This window comes from Amblyomma mixtum, chromosome 3, assembly GCF_055824585.1.
Source record: "Amblyomma mixtum isolate Tamu chromosome 3, ASM5582458v1, whole genome shotgun sequence".
NCBI lineage: Eukaryota > Metazoa > Arthropoda > Arachnida > Ixodida > Ixodidae > Amblyomma > Amblyomma mixtum.
The window spans coordinates 194,965,538-194,986,270 of record NC_143014.1 but is presented as its reverse complement, the minus strand read 5'-3'; the positions used below and the strand labels follow the sequence as shown (position 1 = coordinate 194,986,270).

At 46.3% G+C, this 20,733-nt stretch overlaps 1 protein-coding gene across 1 annotated transcript in view; it reads left to right on the top strand.

Annotated features, from left to right (window-relative positions):
- Positions 1 to 20,733, top strand: part of LOC149353172 (QRFP-like peptide receptor) — a 577,596-nt gene that overhangs the window by 96,654 nt on the left and 460,209 nt on the right. Inside the window, exon 2 of the mRNA XM_089577297.1 lies at positions 16,505 to 16,698. Coding sequence (XP_089433423.1) covers positions 16,505 to 16,698 — 194 coding nt within the window. The remainder of the gene's footprint in view (positions 1 to 16,504; positions 16,699 to 20,733) is intronic.

Genomic DNA, 20,733 nt, shown 5'->3' with positions numbered 1-20,733 from the left:
GCGACGCAGCGAAACGGCACCGTGAAGTCAAAGAGCCGAGCAAATATAGAGACAAGGATACAAAAGGCGAATGAACGGAGCACGGCAGACCGGGGCGGCGACGGCAGAAGCGGCGCACGCGTGTAAACAAAGTTCACGGTGCATTCGCACAATGAGAAACACGAAGAGGCGGTGTTCGGCGAATACGGCTGTCTCGTTTTTTTTTTTGCCTTTATTTTTGCAGGCCAGCAGCAGAATGGGCGGAGAAAGAAAAGAAAAAAAAAAGACAGTAGGTGTATCATACTCTGATTTGATGAAGCACTCCACAAGCGGTGGTGTAATTACGAATCCCGCGGAACACGGAAATATAGCGCTGGTTCCCAACCGGCGCTATCTTACTAGATTCACACCCCTTGCCCCTGTTCTCTCCGAGACGAGCGCGCGAAAGTTTTCCGCGTGTCATCACCCGGAGACAGTAAACAGGGTGGAAAGACGGCCTAACTAAGTGAATACAACCTGCAATGTTCGCCCAGAAATTGTGCGCTCTGTTCGAAAAGCTACCGAGCTACAGTGTGTGAATAGAGTGCTTCGCTGAAAAGCATGGACTTCTCGTGGGGCTCTTGCATATTCAGCGGAAAAATTGAAAGAGTATTCGGTCATGCGCTGCTGTCTTTCTTTTTTTTTGTTCAGGCTAGATTCTTTCGATTAGATATTTAAGAAACTAGTGTTTATGGTTTGTATATTATTGTTTCCTTTTTTTCTCTCTTCGCAGAGAGCGAGATAGCTTGCAGCACGAAATTTGGGTCAAAATTTAATAACTGAATAACTTCCTTTACAGGTTCTGTTAGCAACAAAGAATCAAAATTGAAGATTTTTAACGTTGGAAAAATGCGCCGAATCGCGTCTTCAACCTTGTCTTCAACCTTCCTTCCTTTTTTTTACCAACAAAAAAGGTTTAGAGCCCGTTCGGCCCTCTGAATATACCCGCTCAAGATGTCCAATGGTAACCAAAAAGCTTACTTGCAGAAAAGCAGAAAATAAAAGGACGGATGGAATAAAAATATAATGACCGCCTATTTTTCTTTCATTCAATATACGGTCCACTGCAAGTAAATCAAGTAATTTCTGCAGACAACCGTGCAGGGTGTTTTAATTTGAAAAAAAAAAAAATACTGCTTTTATCTCATCGAACGAATAATGCGTGGTTTTGAACGACTGGTTAAAATTAGCCGCTAATACAGGCGCTTTGCGGTTTGTTACATCAAGGAGAAATTGTCGAGTGCTTAAGTGCTCAACCCCAAGCGCACGGCTCCTCTCGCCAACTGACTACTCCCTTCTCTTTCTTCCACTGTGTTCATACCTCCCTGCACGGCGCAGTTTAAGTGTCCACGGGAAGTACCGCAGTTACCGTGCCTTTCTTCATACCTTCTATTCATGCTCACTTAGTTGCCTCCTGTAAAGCTGTGTTTTTTGCAATAAGAAATGCAGTGCGAAAAAGCAAACGCGTATGTTGGGAGGAATGTGTTGTGGAGGATAACTAGATCTAGGGATGGGATACAGGCCAGACTACATGCAGTACTGCTGAGAATCATGTGGCGGAGATGGCAGGGCAATCGGTGTTATATTGAGCAATACTTTCTCGACGAAACAAGTGTGCCCGATGAAATAAGAAAAAAATGCGTGCCGGTCATAGTGCATGAGCTTTGTGGCTACCGTCGTTGTTGGTGAGTGCTATTTTTGCCTAATCCTGGCATATTTCAGCTGAAACTTAATTTGTACAGTCCAGTAATACTTGCGTCGTTAGTGGGTGACAGAAAAGGGCATATTTTGATATTAAATAAAGGTCTTTCAGCTCAATGTTCTTAACTGCAAAGGTTGCAAAGGTGGCGTTTATATCAAAAGAAAGTCTGATTGCTTGGTTTGGTTTATTGGGGTTTAACGTCCCAAAGCGACTTAGGCTATGAAAGACGCCGTAGTGAAGGGCTCCGGAAATTTCGACCACCTGGGGTTCTTTAAAGTGCACTGACATCGCACTGTAGACGGGCCTCTAGAATTTCGCCTTCATCGCAATTCGGCCGCCGCGGCCGGGATCGAACCCGCGTCTTTCGGGACAGCAACCGAGCGCAGTAACCACTGAGCCACCGTGGCGGGGCCGAAAGTCTGATTGCGTTTTAAGGAAGAACGCTGATCTTAAACTATTTTTTAAATTTACGGCGATATCCTTATGATACTTGTCATGAAAATGTGCTTATTTTATTCAGAGTCTAAATATGCAACAGATTTCGAATAGCTCAACTAGAATATAATTTGTACAGAGTTTTGTGGCTTTAATTGTGCTTTTAGTAACAAGCCGTTAGCCAAAAATGTTCGTAAATTATTAGAAATATTTACAGAACTGCATTGCCCAAGATGCCCTTTGTGAGGGGATGCCGTTTTTACACTTGCCTCAGTGAAAATACATTTGTAAAAAATATATGAATAGGAAACACAAAATGGGTTGGATGGTAATGTTGGAGTGCAAATAATTAAATTTTAGTTATTAAGTAAAAGTCACTAAAGATAGCATCACCGGACAGGTGATGCTCTCGAATGAACAGATAACAAGCTCATTTCTATTGTCCAAGACAAATCAGAGAAGAAGCCCGCAAGGCAGAGACTGTGATTATAAAATCACGAACAGAGATAAAGAGACTCGAGGTCTGTGTGCACTTATTGAGTCGTGGGAAGTCGTGTAACTGGGAAACGGCTCCACCATTCGCTGCGCTGCACTGATGCAACCTTGGAAGGTGTCAGACGAAAGGGCGAGAAACGATATTTCAAACGAAAGCAAAATGCTGCGGTTAAAGAGGGATTTCGGAATTGCCATCGAATGAAGGGGAACGTCATTTCGAACACAACAGGCGTAGGAGTGAGCATAGACGAATTCGAGGTGAAGGAAATGTACTCGCTACAGCCGACCCGCTTCAGCAGATCTGAAGATGAAGGTCGCCGCGCTTGGCGAACCGACGGGAGACGAGGGGGTGCACGAGCAGTTTTCACTGCGCTCGTTATGCACATTCGTGACCCATTCGGCGGAATATAGATGATGGTATGAACGCAGTTAATGCTTAGAGAGAAAGATAGATAAAAATAGGAAAATGCTGACGCATAAATCATCTCACGGATCGGTCAGCGCTTGCGTAAGAGTGATGCAACCTTTCCGTGCAGTGGCGCTAGAAATTAGGTTTCTGTAGAGCTGTCATAGGAACATACATTAATTTTAGCTTTCGTGTTTGTTGCTTGTCGTTTTCTTTCCTTTACGTGAAAGGGGTAGGGGAGGGGGGGGGGGGGTAGGAGATAAGGAAGAGTGAGGAGCTTGTGACATGTTAAAAAGTACTTGTTTTTGTTTTCCAATAAGCACCCTTGCAGAATCTGTGCTTCATTGCGTGCATTTTCTAATTATCTGTACTTGAACTGTAAATGATCATTGTATTCCTGCGACACTCTTCAGTGAGAGGCAGTAACTGTGCGGTTCGTCTGTAGGCAGTCGGGCGAATCCGTGGACAGATGAAGCGAAACTGTGCATCTGCCACGAAAACCAGGCCTCCTGCGGGAAAATTCTCGTTATCATGATTTTTATGCCCCTTAATAACGATCTGTTAAAAGTAATGTGATGCAATTAGGTAAAATTAAAGGAGTTTTTCGAGAGAACCTCGTTAGAAGTTCTGGACTAATTTTCTTTAATAGTTCTCAGCGAAGTTCGCTTCTTTATCTGTCACTGTTTTCTCTTCGTTCTTTCAATTCGCTAGTTTCTCTTGCTAGGCTAACAAAATTACCCGTCAGCACGACGTGCGTGCCATTGGAAAAAAGGAAGCCATACGTGTACTGATGAAGTGCAGCGCGGTTACGAAAGCGCAGTACAAGAAGCCTACTTAGCCCAAGGGGCGCATGGAGAGGTGAAGGCTTTTTCGCATACTTTAGCGCCGACAAACTCATTTTGTGCGTAACCGATTAAATGTTCCGCTGAGCGCGCGCGTGCAGGAAATGGACACTGGTTAAGGAAATGGAGCAGCAGCAGCTGTGCACGTTTCTGAATACGAACGAATTCCGCGGCCATGGTCAAGATATCTACAGTGTTTATCCTGGGAATACTAAAGCGATATCAGATACATGCCCTCGCATTCACGCGAAAGAAACTGTGAAATTTCTAACGTTTCTTTCCGCGATTCGTCCCTTTGAATCTGTGTCATCGTCTGGCGCTGTGTTTGAAAGCTGGGCCGGCGGCACGCATAATTTTGGTCGCTGTCTTGCCGGGCGACAGACTTGGTAACAACGAGGAATAAAGGGGAAATGAAAAAAAAAAGAACAGCTGTCAAATAGGTCTTCCGTTTTCTGAGATACTTTCATTTTTATTCAGCCACGGTTGAAGATGTGCTGCAGTAAAGTAAAAACGTGATGCGCATGAGTGTCTCCTGAAATTTTCTGAGCGACTATCCAGACTTTCATTTTTCTTAATGTGGCGCTTGTGTCAGCGCGCCTTGTGCCCCTCGCTGACAAATCCGGAAGCGTCTTGTAGTGTCAGCAACACATCGTAGCTTGTCGGCGCTTCCCTTCAGGGGCAACTGTTTACACCTATAGTTAGGGTCGGGTTTGGGACGCTGTATGGCCTCTAGCAAGTTATCGAAGACGTGATCATAGATTGAATTATCCGCCCAGGCAGCGGTTATATCTCCCAAGAGGATCGGCTGAAGAGGGCTAATATTTAGCCTCTGGCAAGTGTTTGACGTACCAATCTAGTGGCAGAGCTCTTGTTGTCTTTCTCGCCAAATAACCGTATATAGAAACGGCTCACGTTGAGCGGCATTCGTAATGTTGTCACTGCCACTCAGTACCCTCGCGGCCAGTACATGTCGAACCTTTGGAGTGCCTTGCGCGTAAAGGTGAGCGTCTTCCGGATCCAAATATCTCATCTACTACCATTGTAGCTGTCAGTATTTTGCAGGAAAACTGGTCCAGTGTTATTCGCTAGTTCATTCCCTTGTATTTCATTCTTTCCTTATCATTCGTCACGTCAGCTGTCTGACGAAGGTGAGGGGGGGGGGGGGGGGGTTGTCCAGGGCGTTGTGGCGCGCAAAATAAGCGAGTCTCGCGGTAGGCAACACACCTGTCCTTTTAAACCGAAAGAAAGCCTTTAATGGCTCATATTGTCGTCCGTTAGCAGAGGGTGTCACACTTTTGGCAGCGTTTAACTCGTGTTAACTCGGGAACTAAAAAAGATGAGAGAAAACAAATGATTGCTTCAGATAGAGGAGGAAAAAATGAACCTAGAAGCTAAGTATAGGCAAAAATGTTGAAATTGTGTCGAAATAGCGCGGACGTCGATATAGCCACGGGAACGATGTAACGTCACATCTACCAGAAGTCGTCATAGCATAGTGAAAATTGTCACAGAATGGTCGGAAAAACCTCGGATTTGTGTCCAATTAGATGAAAAAAATGTGTAATTAAGCGTAATTAACACTTATGATTTTTGAAACGTATAATTTGGGTATCGATATAGCCACGGAAATGGAGTGACGTCACATCCACCGCAAGTCGTCATGGCATAGTGTCCTCGACTTTCGCCTCTCAGCACTATAGTTGCCAAAGTGTCCTCGCAGTTTTTTTTTTGTCGTTTTATTCTCTCTTCCGACTCTGCTCTGTTTCAATGACATCTTAACGGTCGCCGCCGCCGCGGTGGCTCAGTGGCTATGGTGCTCGGCTGCTGGCCCGAAAGACGCGGGTTCGATCCCGGCCGCGGCGGCTGAATTTCTTTGGAGGAGAAATTCGAGGCCCGTGTACTGTGCGATGCCAGTGCACGTTAAAGAACCCCAGGTGGTCGAAATTTCCTGAGCCCTCCACTACGGCGTCTCTCATAGCCTTAGTCGCTTTGGGACGTTAAACCCCATAAACCAAACCAATCTTAACGGTCATTTCACAAACGAGCACCACAGTCACGTAGATAATGTCATCTGGGAATAACCAAAATCGATTTGTGTTCTCTCACGAGAAGTGTAAACTTCCTGAAAAAAGAAAAATGCTTTACTAAAATGGCCACCAGCATTCACTGAAGTCACTATTTCACTGAAAACGGAGCTGTTGTACGCTTGAAAAAGCTAAAAAACGAAGTACGCGTGTCGCCCTCAGCGGCTGTTCTCGTAAGCAAACGCCGGTGTTGGTTTGGTTGGTTTATGGGGTTTAACGTCCCGAAGCGACTAAGGCTATGAGAGACGCCGTAGTGGAGGGCTCCGGAAATTTCGACCACCTGGGGTTCTTTAATGTGCACTGACATCGCACAGTACACGGGCCTCGAATTTACCTCCAAAGAACTTAAACCGCCGCGGCCGGGATCGAACCCACGTCTTTCGGGCCAGCAGCCGAGCACCATAGCCGCTGAGCCACCGCGGCGGCTGCAAACGCCGGTGTGTCAAGAAATATTTTTACTCGCAGACCGTTAAGGATTGGCTAGACCCTCCATTCACTGCCAAACGGTTATCCCACAGCCCTTCTCAGATTGAATCAAATGGGGGAAGAAAATTGTTCCATTTCCTCATCAAGAAAAGCCTTTTTTTTTTCTAAAAGCCGAATAAACAACGAGGTTCTCAGGAAGAGCCACAGAATCAATTTTTGCGGAACGAAGAAAATTGTAAGGCTTGGTCGTCAGTGTTCCTTTAATTTTTCGGCATTTCTTAATTTGGAGAAAACTGTAATCTCTGTCTCAGAAGTGCGACTTATTTGACTGTCTTTTTGCCGCAAACGCTCTGCAGCAGTTTGAGACAGCAGGCTGTCGCGCAAATAATGGAAACAAAATAAAATCTGTGTCAAACTTTGTCTTTATTTTACCAAGACAGGTTCGCTGCTTGCGAATATTTCTGAAGCTGACGATGATATGAAAATACCAGAGTGCGAAATAAAGCATTTTCCGGAATTCAGTAAGCGAATGGTGAAAGCGGAAGTTATTAGCAGCGCCCATCCTGCTGACAGCGAAAACGCGTTCACCTTGTGGCCAACCATGCTGAGCTGTCGCGGCTTTGAAACGTCAAAAAATTACGCGTGATGGTCATCGCGTCGCTTACCGAATAACGGAAGTAATGAGAGTTGATTGACACTGGGCGTGCCATGGAGACGGCTAGGCTGTCACCTAGGGAACCCGTTTGACCTTCCTTTCCTTTTTGGGAGCGCGGCTTCAACTTCAAAGCCTCCCGCGCCATTCTTAGCTGCTTCATGGTTCGTGTAATATTCTGTCTGTACTTTTAGCCGCCTGTTCGAGGAATTCACTCTCAAGCAGCTTTCGGAGCTCAGAAGTCGACAGTTCCAACTGCATGTCCGAAAAGATAATAATTCAGGCGTGAAAATATGAAGCGCCGGAAATTGACCTCGTAAAGCTTCAACACAGTACATGCCTAACGTCTTTTTAAAACCGCACAGTGGACGCATCGTCGAACGTCCGACGGGTTGTAACACCACTCACTCAAGGCGCTGACATATAACGCAATAAGGTTAGTCATATGCGATGCACGCGCGGACAGATGAGCAGCGGGAGCCTTCCGACAGTGTGGCGCTGCGTCGATAGTGGCGGGATGACGTCAGCCGTCGTGGCGGAGAACGCGTTCCTGCATGACTTGACGTCCAGTCGGGAACGGGCTTTCTGTCGTTTCATTTGCATTCCGGAAAAATCGGCGCCGCCGTGCTGGCTCTGCTGCTGGGTTGACAGTGCTCGCCCGACAGCGAACCGACCGACATTGACCGCCACCCAGCAAGGATTCGTTTTGTCTCATCATCTTCTTCATGAATATGCACGCATTCCGTGAAAGGAGACTACGTTGTTGTTGTTTTTCTTTCTTTCTCTCTATTCTCTCCAGCAGACGGCCACGGACGACTAACTCAGTCCTGCTAACATTGGGCGGTATGTGCGGCGGTCTTCCATTTCACGCGCGACCACATTATGATTATACTAGATTTTTGCGGGTACCCTCTCCCCCTCCCTCTTGCCCCTTAGTTTTGTTTTCTTCCAGACGCAATGCTTCCGCAGCAAAGCGAGGCAGCCTTCCATAGGCAGGCGATGAAAGTGCATCAGTGCAAAACGTTCACTCAACTAAAAACGTAGCGTTTCGACAGGACAAAGAAAGGCGAGAATAGGACGTATGCTACTCCGTCCCGTCCTCCACTTTCTTTGTCCTGTCAAAATACTGTTTTTCTTTGAGCGTAATGTCTGACCAACTGGCCCCTCAGTATACTCTGTTAAAAAACGTTCACCATTGAAAAAGAGGTGCTTGCATGCCTAGTTCTATGTCGCTTCTCTTTTGCGCTCCGGAAAAGTAAAAGAAGATGAAGATGCTGAACAATGGAAGCGAAGAATGAAAGGGCACGGTGGGCCGATCACTTTTGCAGCGTTGATAACTGCTGGTGGGTCGATGTAATGCGACGATGCATTCGTTTCATTCAATCGTCTCTGTCCCGTTTCTGTTACCACCCGCAGTGAATGGCTGGTCCTAGGGACAAGAAGCCATTACGCGGGACGAAAATAGTCTATTTTAAACAGAATAAGAATTGAATCCTTTTATTTTACGACTCTTGTCCAGGATTCCAAAATAATCAGTGACGGGTGTCTTGCCTGTGGTCTCGTTCGTCACGATGACTGTCCACCGTACACGGGCACCGACCAATCACGCACCCAACTTATCCCCCTCGTTTGGAGGACACATTATCTGCTGCATGCCCAAGACTCCTATTTACGTGGGTCAAGGGCTATTCTTCTTGCCCAGTTATTTTCAATCCGAACCCCTATAACTGTTGCACGTGCAACATGTCGCCATGTTCGCCCTCCTTGCTGGAAAAATGCAGCTTACACTGTGAGCCCGAAAAGATGTGTGTTGACGAGAAACTATCAGTGTAGGACATTTTTCAAGTTTCATGCTCCTGATGCAGGCAGCCAATGTCGTATTCAAAGCATGGGCTAGTTATCTCCGTGTTGTAGGATGAAACTCGACGTTGGTTGCTTTGTTCGACGTCAAAACAGCACTTGAGAGCTTACTACCTTGAGCCTCGCTAAATGTTTCATTCAAAATCGAAGCGGTAAAGCTTCCCCTAGAATACATTCACTTGGAACGTCTTTGTAATACGGAAAAGCCAAACTGAGATCATAATAAGTGAATCGCGCTCTGCTTGACACTTCACGCTTGAAAGAAAGCGTTGTTCACCGTCCCGTTTATTTGTGTAACTGAAAGCTCGATGCACGCAGCTTAAAAATGCCGAACTACGCTAGAAAACCCAAATGGAAAATTAGAAAACTGCTCAAAAATTTAAACTCACGAGTTCTGCAAAGGCTGATGGTTCGAATCCAAGCGGCGGAATGCAGTTCTTTTTTATTCTATTTTCTCCACAATATATTTAAAACTGAAATAATAGCGCAGTTAGTTTCCCCCTCTAATCAAGACCATCAGGCACAGACTAAAAAAAATCCTCTATGTTTGGTTGGATTAACTCTTGGTTCCTTTCGTACTTATATCCGAACAAGAGGCTTTGCACTCTATCCTTGCATGCTGACACTGTAAAATGCAATTTGATACCTGATTAGTGTAGCGCTTGGAGTCTGATTTAAAGGGACGCCGAGGACAAAATAAAGTTGGCCTGTATCGATAGATAACCGCCTTCCAATCATAAAAAAAACCACTCCGTTGCTATGCAGCTGTAGCCAAGTACCGGCCTTTAAAACTGTGAAAGAAATTGTTAAGAATTTCAGTCTCTATTTTCAAAGATGCACGGGTGATTACTAAATACATTTTTTTTTTGCTTTGACGCCTTTTAAGCTGCACTGATAAGGGAACAGAACAGTTGGTGCTGCAAACTGCAGCCAGCTTTAAAAGTCAACCTGCCGTAAAGTTCTCTGCTCACTGTGTACAATGTCATTTCTTGTTGTCAAACATAACTTTTGTAAAATCTCGTTCCAAATAGCCGGCATGGCAGCTTTGTGACGGTGAAAGCCATTATATCTCAAATTTCTAAGAAAGCGATGTCCGTGTGTGCTTACTTGGATCCTCAGCGAAACAAGCACAGGCGTGGGTGGTCGGTGTTTGAAAGCGAGTGCAAGCAGAGGTGAACGGGGGCATTCATAAAAACAGCCGACGTTTCCCTTCCCATGATCTTGAATAAAAACAGGTATCATTTATTCACTCATGCAAACACGCTTTAAGATACTTTGCGGGCACTGTATGGAGGTGAAGGAAAGGGGACGTTTTACAGCGCTAGAATGGCTATAACGCATCAAACCTAATGAAAACCTTCCACCATTTGCTCAAAATAAGGGAAGCAACAACACATTCAAAGCACTAAAAAAAGAACGTACAAAACACAACTTCTTGATCATCAGCGTGCTTCAGAAATACATCAGTTCTTGAATACATGTACCATGTGTCTGCGTTCAAAGTTATAAGACCCCCCCCCCATCAAAAAAAATAATAATAATAATAAAGTGTCGAGTGAGTAAAAAGGCTAGTACCAGGGAACGTGGGCTGCACATGCAATCCATGATAAAAAAGAAATAAAAGGTTTAACACGTATGTTGTGTATTTTTTGTTTTCATTTGCACATAACACATGCATTTGGAATTTCTGAGAGCTCAGCGCTTTCGATCAGCTGCACCAAGCTAATGGCATGAGTGGGCGCTGCACGCGCGATAGCTTCTGCGTGGCTGGTCGTTGAGAACGGAAACTTACGTGTGTGTGTGGTCGGCGTCGCGTGTAGCTGGGCGCCACATTCTCGATGCCAGTCACACAGTGGGGCTAAGCATGGTTTCCGGAATTACTCTTGACGCTGCAATTATGCGTGGATTGCGTGCACACACGAGCTGGAGGCATCGCAGAAAATACTGCGCCTTGAATGAAATAATTATTATCACTAATCGTATGCGCCTGCCACATCAGAAAACCCATCTCTGTCACTACACGCGAGAAATTCTGTGGTCTCCGTGCGTTTTGTAAATCCTCGGAGTGGTGCAGCTGCCGGCACGGCTATAAAAAATGAATTTGTGGTGCGGTGCAACTAATCAAAGTCGGGCGCCCAAACGAGTGGTGTCGACGACTGCGCCCAGAGATCCTACAACGCTGGCGGAGAATGTGCAGACCTGAGAAAACGCGCCAAACGCAACGCATTCTTTCATGGAGTTGAACGCTTTACAACGGACGCTAGTGGGAGAAGAAGCGTGCTTTCTCGAAAATGACGTCATTGGTGCAGAGGTGCTCAATTGACGCGTTGTAATGCGACTTTCGACGACATAATATTAGTGTGTAATTAGCGGTCACTGAGGGAGCTGGTGAATACGCAGGCAGTTGCAGTTTTTCTGTCAGCGCGGTAACGTAGTGAATAGCCTCGCAGTTTCTAAGGAGCACGAATGGAACGCAATCTAGCTGGATAATAAGTTTTTGTTCAGGCTGCATGTAAATTTTTGTGTTCAACACTGCGGGGTAACCGTGAGCAATGACTGCTATAGTTGCCGGTCCATGAGACAAGTGCCTTCGCAGCCAGCTCCGCCACATCAGCGCCCCATCGTGCGCACGGACAGGAGCACCAACAAGTCGCAATAGAGAAAATAATACAAGGAAAAAATCACAATGGTGGCTGCACGCACACGGTTCCAATACTGCATTTTCGCTAATTAAGCTAACAGCAGCCAAGCTGTTCCTTCAATTCACTGAGCTTCGTTAGCTGAACGAAAGTATAACGGAAGTATTTAGTGGCCGAGTTATCTAGGTTATTTTCGTGAGAACATGCCTTTCTGCTATGTCGCCCTCTGTTTGGCTGTGCAGTTTGCGAGTGCGACCACCAAAAACAAAAAAATACACCATATATTTTTCCGTCTCGTCCCTTTCTAGCATCTCATCGCTCGCTACGTTCAGTGCCTTTCCACGTGTCAGGAGTTGTATGCTCTCTTGTGTGCGATTTTCTTCTTTTCGAGTCGGGTGCTTTTTTTTCGCTCATTCAAGTGGTGGCCTTTTTTTGCAGAATATGCACACGAGAACGTGTTTTTTACTTTTTTCTTTTATTTGTTTTCTGTAATTTCATCCACTTCACGCAATTTCACATAATTTTTCTGCTTCTTTTAATTCAGCTAGCAGAGAGAGCATATTTTTTGCACTAAGGACAAGACGTGTCCACAGTTGGAGGATGCTCCGATCGAACCGTAGATTTTTTCTTCTTCCATCTCTGACTCTACCTCTTCGATCCCTTCATTCACGGCGCGGTTGAGGTGTCTACAGAGAAGAGAGCCAGTTGCTACGCCTTTTCTTTCCTCGTGAGCAGTTATTTTCAAGCATAATTCACTATGCCGCGTACCTCTCCGCGACCGTGGAATAGTGCCAGAAAGTGTAGCTTTCCCCGCGACAGTGTGCTGCGATGTCTAATTTGGCACGTACAGTTTTTTTTTTCTTTTCTCCGTTTGTGTGACAAGGCAGGCAAAGCCGACCGAACCAGTACTGCGTACCCCTTAGCTGGGCGCTCATATAACGCTCTCACGATGAACACCAGCGCACGCAGCCTGCCGCAGCAGAAAAGCTTTGCCTGCGGAATTCGCTCGCCGAGAACCAGGTGCGGCAGCTAAGTGATTAGGTTCCCCATTTCCCGTCTGGACACAGCGTGGCGCACAAATTTTTCCAAATTGGTTGGCGCTCAGCACGCGACGTAGCGGCTGTTGTATAAGACCTCCCCCCACCCCGCTCACTAACCCACACTTCTTACCTACAACCAACTCGAGTTAGCGTGGATAAGAGCGCCTCCTGTCGCTCGGCGGCCGCAGGCCAACGGAGATGAAGCTGGACAGCGCACATACGGTCTGGAGGAGCACTTGCCGACTGCCGAAAAGGGGAGAAGGTGCGGTGGTTCCGGAAGGGCCGCTCGTGTCAGCGCCCCGGAAAACATATTGCCCATTTAGGCGGAGAAACTTTGTGGAACTCCGCGAGGACCTTGCCAGCACTGCCGCGTTCACTTCGCCTACTCGGAACAGACGCATGCGTCCGCGCAGCCTCGACAAACACCACTTTGTGCACGCCTCGCATTGAGGAGGTAAAAGTAATCCGTATGCCTATGTTTAAGCCTCTTTGCCTACTTAATCGCATTTCATAACAACAGTACCTCTTTTCCGGAAGTCTAAAAGAGAGAGAGAGAAAGATAGAAACGAGCGTAGTCTATTTTTGTAGGTTATTTTTGTGGGCGCTATTTGAACGTGCATCAGTTAAATGACAAAACGGCTTTGAGTCGTACAAGATTGTGGCTACCAGCAGCTAATTGCAAATTGTGGGGTATAACATCCTGAAGCGACACATGGGATATGAGGGACAGCGTAGTGGAGGGCTCCGGATTAACTTAGGCTACCTGGTGTTCTTTGACGCAAGCTGACATCACGTAGCACAGACATTTTTGCATTTCGCTTCCATAGAAATATGGCCGCCGGGACCGTAATGCGATTCCGCGACCTTGGGATAAGCAGCCGAAGGCCAAAGTTGACCCTGTTCAAATACGTATTAGATGTGGCTCTGACGTAGAAGTGCGGGATATGGTGGAAATGAAAGCGACATTAGCGGACGCATCACTCTTCAAGCGGTACCGAGTTTCGTATTAGCGAAATCGCAGCAATGCGGCTTAGGCCCTCTCTACGTCCGGCCGCTAGTAGCTCTGACCAACTTACTTTTTGCGTTTTTTGGTGGTTGGATATATTAAATATTAAGTATCCAGACCAACGGAGCAGTTACGAGGCATGGCGCAGTGAAGGGGTCCGGATCGAATTCGACTACCTGGGGTTATTTAACGTGCACTGACGTCCGCTGCACACGGGCGTCTTTGCATTCTGCCTCCATCGAAAGGCGAACGCCCTGACTTCGGTCTTTGTAGCGGAGCGTCAGTGAGCCACCGCGGAGAGTATAGGAACAAGCGAAGCGTCAAATGTAAACGGCGTGCTTGTTTCGTTGTTATGACTATAATGAGCAAGAAAATGTGGTTTTTAATTTCTTGTGATACATGGCACAAAACAGCCTGTAGTAATCCTATTAAAACCTATTAAAAAAGGTAAACAAACCGGAGAAAGAAAAGGCAACAAACATGAAAACAGGACCTAAAATTTAGCATCAGCTCTAAAATAAATTTATTTAGACAGTCTATAGACTCTTGTCTATAAATTCTACAGACTGTGTATTGACAAATTCTAGATATTAGTCTATAGGCAATACAAATTCTATAGACAGTATATAGGCAATCTATAGGTTTATAGCCATGCCCATTTAGTAGACCTTTTGTCTACACCGTCTATAGACTGTGATGGACTGATGGAAATATCTATAGGAAGACAATAGATTCCATAAGAAGTCTATAGACTGTCTAAAACCACTTTTATAGGGAAATAGACTGACACAGCTCTGTTTTTTTTTAGAAGAAAATCGATTCTCACAAAGCAAATATTTGTTCCCACAGGCCAATCTATAGCCCACGCAATTCTTTGGAGAAGCGTACGTCATATAAGTTGAATCTTGCGGCTCATCTAAGAGCCACAAGACTCAAGTTTCGCAGATTTGGGAGCCGCGGCGTCAGTTTGACAAACAAGAAGCTACAAGGGCGGGGGGGGGGGGCTGAGCATGAAAGAAATAGTTTTCTCGGGCAGCTTTTACTTTATTGTCGACCGCCCTTATTTCACCTCAATCTCGGTTGCATGCACGCTTGTGGAGGTGCAAGAAAACGCTGGCCGATAGCAACATATCACCGTGAGCCTCAGATGCGTTCACTGCTGTGCAGAAAACTGAACGATTTATCAAATCAATGTGGATCTGATGGTTCCGCACCTCATACTGCTCGCACTTTGTTATCCATGAAACCTACTGTTCAACGCAGCGGTGAAATAGCAAATTTTTCAGATTGCACATCAGGCCGAACGCTGTGCAACCAGCCAGGCCTTTATCACGCTGTGGAAAAAACGAGGTGAACTTTCTCGATGATTTGTAATCTCTGCCGCCAACAGACGCACTGTCTGCGAACTTGTTTTTCAGCCTATGTATATCGTTTGCAGGAACGGCGCTAACTGCATGCAAATTCCAGCAAATGTTACTGCATTTGATAGTGACGAGTTTTCGTCGTTATCTTTTTAAAGAAACCTTTGAATTGAAAGCGTTCGTTCCTTTTATGTTTTCGTTGCTTTTTGAGCCGCAAAATCATAACTAATTTCTTGGACGACTTTGTGAATTTGAAGACGTTTGTAGGCTTTAAAACTTTGTTGAGAATCTCAAAATGGGGGCATCAAAAAGGCCCGTTCGCGTGTAACTGCCCGGACGTTAAAATAGAGGAACAAATAATTAGAGGTGGGCGTAGGTGACTGGTTAGGCTCTAAAAACGAACATGAGAAGTTTTTCAAAAGAACGTTGTGTACAGATCAACTGCGAGAGAGTGCGATTGAGAGGGCGCTGCCCATCGCCGGCAAACAAATTGTTTCCGTCAATTATTGCTGCTTTTCGTCAAATTATTGGCAGTGCGCCCACTGTGGCTCCGCTTCATGCTTTGTTGAGGTGACGTTATGATCGTCATCATCTGGCACAGCAGCTGAAAGAGAACGGCAATCATGAAGGCGACAGAGTAAAAGGAGCAGTCGTATTACGGACGAGCGTCTGCGATAACTCAGCGTCGCGGAAAAGTGCAGGGTATGAGTTAAGTTCAGTACCAACCACTTTAAACTAGTGTTGATATTCGTATGTTTCTGTTGGAATAAAAACATGTTTATAGGGCCTACGGCCGTCGTCTCCCACGCATTCCATTTTTTTTTTGTTCGCTCTGACGAACGCGTGAAATTAAATTTGTTTATGCGTAACCTATTTTTAGTTGTCATTTATTTCAAATCAGCGTTGACTGCATTGTTGTCGGGAATCTGTGCTTGTCTGTGGCCTGCCTCCTGCTAACATACAAACAAACAAACAAACAAACAAACAAACAAACAAACAAACAAACAAACAAACAAACAAACAAACAAACAAACAAACAAACAAACAAACAAACAAACAAACAAACAAACAAACAAACAGATAAATGCAGTGAACGATATGATAAAGACGGTGGAGAGAGGTGCTTAGCGTTCAAGATGAGTGCTGCGTGAGCTACGTGCTTGCAAAGCGCAGCGATGGCTAATAACGCGATATATTACTAAAGGTCACAAAACACACACACAAAAAAAGCTCTCTACCCTTCTTGGGATCCTTTGGCTGGGCGTGGCTGGGCATCTCTATGGCTAGTCATCTCCAGGTTCTTTTTTCGTGATTTTTATTCTGCCTGTGCTACCGCGGCGGCTTCACAGAGAGGTGCAGCCGTGCTAGCTCTGCAGCGCTGTGTCTTACTTCCCACGATTCCTTTGTAGACCCACTGTGCACTTCGCATCGAGTGACCTCTTTTGGCCACAGTGCTTGAGTGAAGGAGGGGACGTGGGGCTGCGGCAGGAGGGCGCTCATCCCGCTGACGAGTTCCTTCCCCTTGTTTCCTTTCGCAGTGACGTGCCTGACGTGCAGCGTGCTCACGCTGTCGGCCATCTCCTGCGACCGCTTCATCGCCATCATGTTCCCGCTGCAGGCGCACGTGCGCGTCACCAAGCAGCGCACGAGCGCAGTGATCGCCGTCATCTGGGTCACCTCGGCCGCCATCTCCGTGCCTTTGATCGTGTTCTCCCGCCTCTACACCGTCTCGGTGAGTATACGCACGCCGCCCGCAGTCCCTCTTCGCTTATTATTTCGGACCTGGCCGCAAAGCTTGTCGAGCCGCATTCGAAGCAAGGAAAAGGCGTGGTCAATGAATAACTGCACGCGCATATGCGATGGATGATCGATTTTTCTGAATTCACGGCTAGGCTGAACACTGTTTGGTTGGCATACGTAAGGCATACGTTGGCATACGTAAAGAAACGGCATGAGTTGGCATACGTTTACGTTGGCATACGTAAAGAGAACATTAATAGAAGTACGGTTTATTTCAGCTACGCCTCGACTGTTCGGCATGCCGTAGTGGAGTTCTCCGGATTGATTTACAACCGCGCGGAGTTGCTTCGAGAGCACCGACATCGGAGCAAACGAGCGTTTTCGCATTTCAAACGCCGCGAAATGAGGAGCCTACCATGTGACTTAGTGTTCAGCAGCGGATAGTCAAATCTACAAACGCAGCCGGGATGGGGCTATAGTAGCTATGGTTTTGGTTGGTTGGTTTATGGGGGTTTAACGTCCCAAAGCGGCTAAGGCTATGAGAGACGCCGTAGTGGAGGGCTCCGGAAATTTCGACCACCTGGGGTTCTTTAACGTGCACTGACATCGCACAGTACACGGGCCTCGAATTTCTCCTCCAAAGAAATTCAGCCGCCGCGGCCGGGATCGAACCCGCGTCTTTCGGGCTAGCAGCCGAGCACCATAGCCACTAAGCCACCCCGGCGGCAGCTATGGTTTTGGTTCAAACCCAAGATGTACGAAAGTTAGCTATAGCACGCGCTGTTTCCTTATTTATGTTGCCTCATAATGGGCGGACATGATCAGAAACGACGCAGTTGGACATGAAGGTACAGTAGGCCATACGTACACGGCTCCATTAGAAGCAAGTCGAAACGTTATGTGCAGGTCGTGGACTTTTTGGTGTTAAAATGATAGCAGTACATCGAATTCAATTTTCTAAGTCTGCTTTCAACCGAAAGTGTTCAGAATATATGTGGCATGCACGCCATAGCTAGCTGCCTATTGAGTAGGAGTTACCCTCAGTCAGAGGAGAAAATGAACGTCATCTGCTGCCGTACTGCTGCTCGCTGTCATCACCTGCCTAGGGCAGTTACTTTGTTAAGTAGGGCTCTGCACCGAATATAAGAGCGCTGCCGCGGCAGCGTGCCCAAGCGTCAGGAAATATTTCATATTGTGGCTACCCCGACGGTTAGGCGGCAGTTCTGTAGCTAGCGTCAACAGGCAGACCACGTAATGCCCCGTGCTTTCGCTCAATCCGGCGCGGCTACGAAATGATAAGAGGCGCAACCAACCAGTCAACTTCAACTTGAGTTTTTGTCGCGCGGTTCCATCATTTACCTTCGTTTACTTTTTTTAAGCGCCGTAATATTTCTTTGTTCGCGCATAGCCCAAAATACGACCGTTTTGTGCGTTAATTACTTCTAACCAGAATTCTCGGGCTATCACAAAGGGCAAGGTGAACTACAAGCGGCTTTCGTCCGCATAAGAATAGCACGTTACGTCACCGAAGATAACGGGTAATTCCTTCGTCGATAGTAACAATCGGCGAAAACGATCGCGAACTACTTTCTCAAATAAATTTGGAAAAAAGTTTGCTGAATTCTAAGAAAAAAAAAATGAAAGCCGAAAATTCAGCCCCTAGTTATGTAGCATCGAGAAAGGGAGAAAGACCACCTAAGAAAGTTGGCAAAAAAGCAAAAAAAAAAAGCTCGAGTGAGTAAAACGCGGCGTACATGGATCGCCACCAGCGTGCCCATCCAAATCTCTAAAAAATACTTTCACTCGGCCCTTTCACTCAGTTTCACTCAGCCCTCTTGCTGACGACCCTTTGGGTTTTCAAAAAGAGGGTACTCCTTCTTGCTTGTGCTTCCGAAGTGTGTACACGTAGGTTAGCTTAAGTTATCTCATTGAGCAGTCTTCTACTTTTCAGGCACCAAACGCAGGAAAAAAGTCTGTCCTCGTCGCTTCGAGAGCAGGGCAGAATACCGCGCAATGAAAGCTCCAAAATAAAGCATCGCTTGGCAAAGTTATTTCGATCCAAAAATGACGCTACGGTGTACTGATGAGCCTAGGGGAACTCACAGGAAGTCTTAAATTGGTGTATTTTGTGTACAAAAGGAGGCGCAAAATCTAGGCGTGTTTGGACTGAAAGGAGCCGCCCAGTTTTTTTTCATGCCTGTGTGACCAGCTTTGGCAACTTGTTTCTTCGTGCTCTCTCAAAATAACAACGTGGCTGGGTGCTCATCGGAACCCTGTCACAGCCCGAAAGAGCAGCGTTAATGAGCTGGGCGATCACGAAGAATATTTTCGAGCAGCCTAAGCTTCGAGGAAGTCTCTTGTTCTTTGATCACGCCGTTCCCGGAGGGCTCAGTATGTTACCAAACAGTACAGGCTCGATCACCTTGAATCTCTCATCGCAAAAGATTTTGGAAAGTTGCGATATAGAGGAAAGCGGTGCTTTTTTTGTTTGTTCTGGTGTTCCGGGAGAGAAAAAGTGAGCCGTAAGTACGGAGGGAAGAAATAGGAGAAGAAAAGGGGTATGGGAAGCGAGTACTAGTAACATGTTTGCCACTGGAAAAATTGTTCTTTAATCCCTGATGCCCACGATCAAGCGAAGTCCATCAGTGATCCTGAAGGCATCGAAGTAATAAGCGTAGGCCGTCCCTCCTGGCACGCGGCTGCGAATGCGGAGTGGTCTTCCCGGAAAGCGTTATAACGTTAGCTGCAGTGCGTAAGAACGCGCCATAACTTTCTATCGCATTTCTGCCACTTTGCGCCATGGCAACGCTAACCACGAACAGAATATTCGCCTATCCGTGCAGAACCGCATTAAAAGTGAATGCTGCTTTGCGTGCGTGCGCTTTCTGTGCCCCCCCCCCATCACCCCCCCCCCCCCCCCCAGAAGAAAAAGAGAGAGAAAAAAGGTGATTGAAAGCGCCGAGCTCCTTTTCTGCCATTCTCTAGACGCCTGTCTTTCCTCATCAGCAGTGTAACGCCAGGTATCCAGTTTTGCTCTTTCGGCCTTCGGAGAATCAAGGTTGACAAGAACACGGCCTCTGGGCTGTGCAGCGCAATTTGTTTATTATTTCTTTTTTTTTTTGCCGGGGGCATTCCTCGCTTCCTTCTGCGCTGAACGACAGACAAGCGCTTGGCTTTCAATTCTGGTGTTTCTTGCTTTTTCCAAACGCGTTAGCAGCTGTCGAGGTGAGGAAATATGAGAGGCTGTTTAGTGCAAAAGTCCGTCCTAGTTAATGCGCGGAGACTGACTTTAATAGGTATTACGCCTACACCACCGAAGAGTGGACCGTAGTGTACGAAGACGAAAATTAAGCAGCAACGCGAGCTCGCTTCTTTAATCGCTTTTCACGCATGGATTTATCTTTGCATGGCTGGTATTTGTGCATTAGCTTTCTGCTAAATATGCTCTAGGCGTAGAAAACTGGGAGACAACATCGAGGCTTCTGGCAGTGATTTATGCGTTCTTGTGAGGTCATCAGCACTGGCACGTATTAACAGGCGTCCCTACTTTTTCGCTCTGAAAAAAGTGCAACCGGGGTAACATCGCAAAGCGCAAGAAAAAAAAACGCTGGCAAGAACGTCGTGTACAAAGGGCGACCATTGTAAGCGGCTGGACATAAGATATCTTTACGCATAAATATATTTAACTGTTCACCTGCTTCATTCCTCAGCCTAAAGTAGCATGACGCACAACTCGGGTGGGAGTTCGAATCATAGTTAGGGCCTATAAGTTACTTCGGAAGATTGCTTAACCTTTTCAGACGCCGCTCCCCAGTTCTGTTCAAACAGCCAGCGAAAATTCCGCCTAATTATGCAGACGTTGCGTACGGCAATTAGTTTTTTTAGTGCAAAACGTCAGCAGTTAATTTTCTTCAGGTACGTATACAAAACATTGTGCTAATCACCGCAGTGGTTTGTGATTGCAACATCGAAACATCACAGGAGATTGGGAGGAATCGTGGATCATATATCGTTTTTTTTTGTTCGG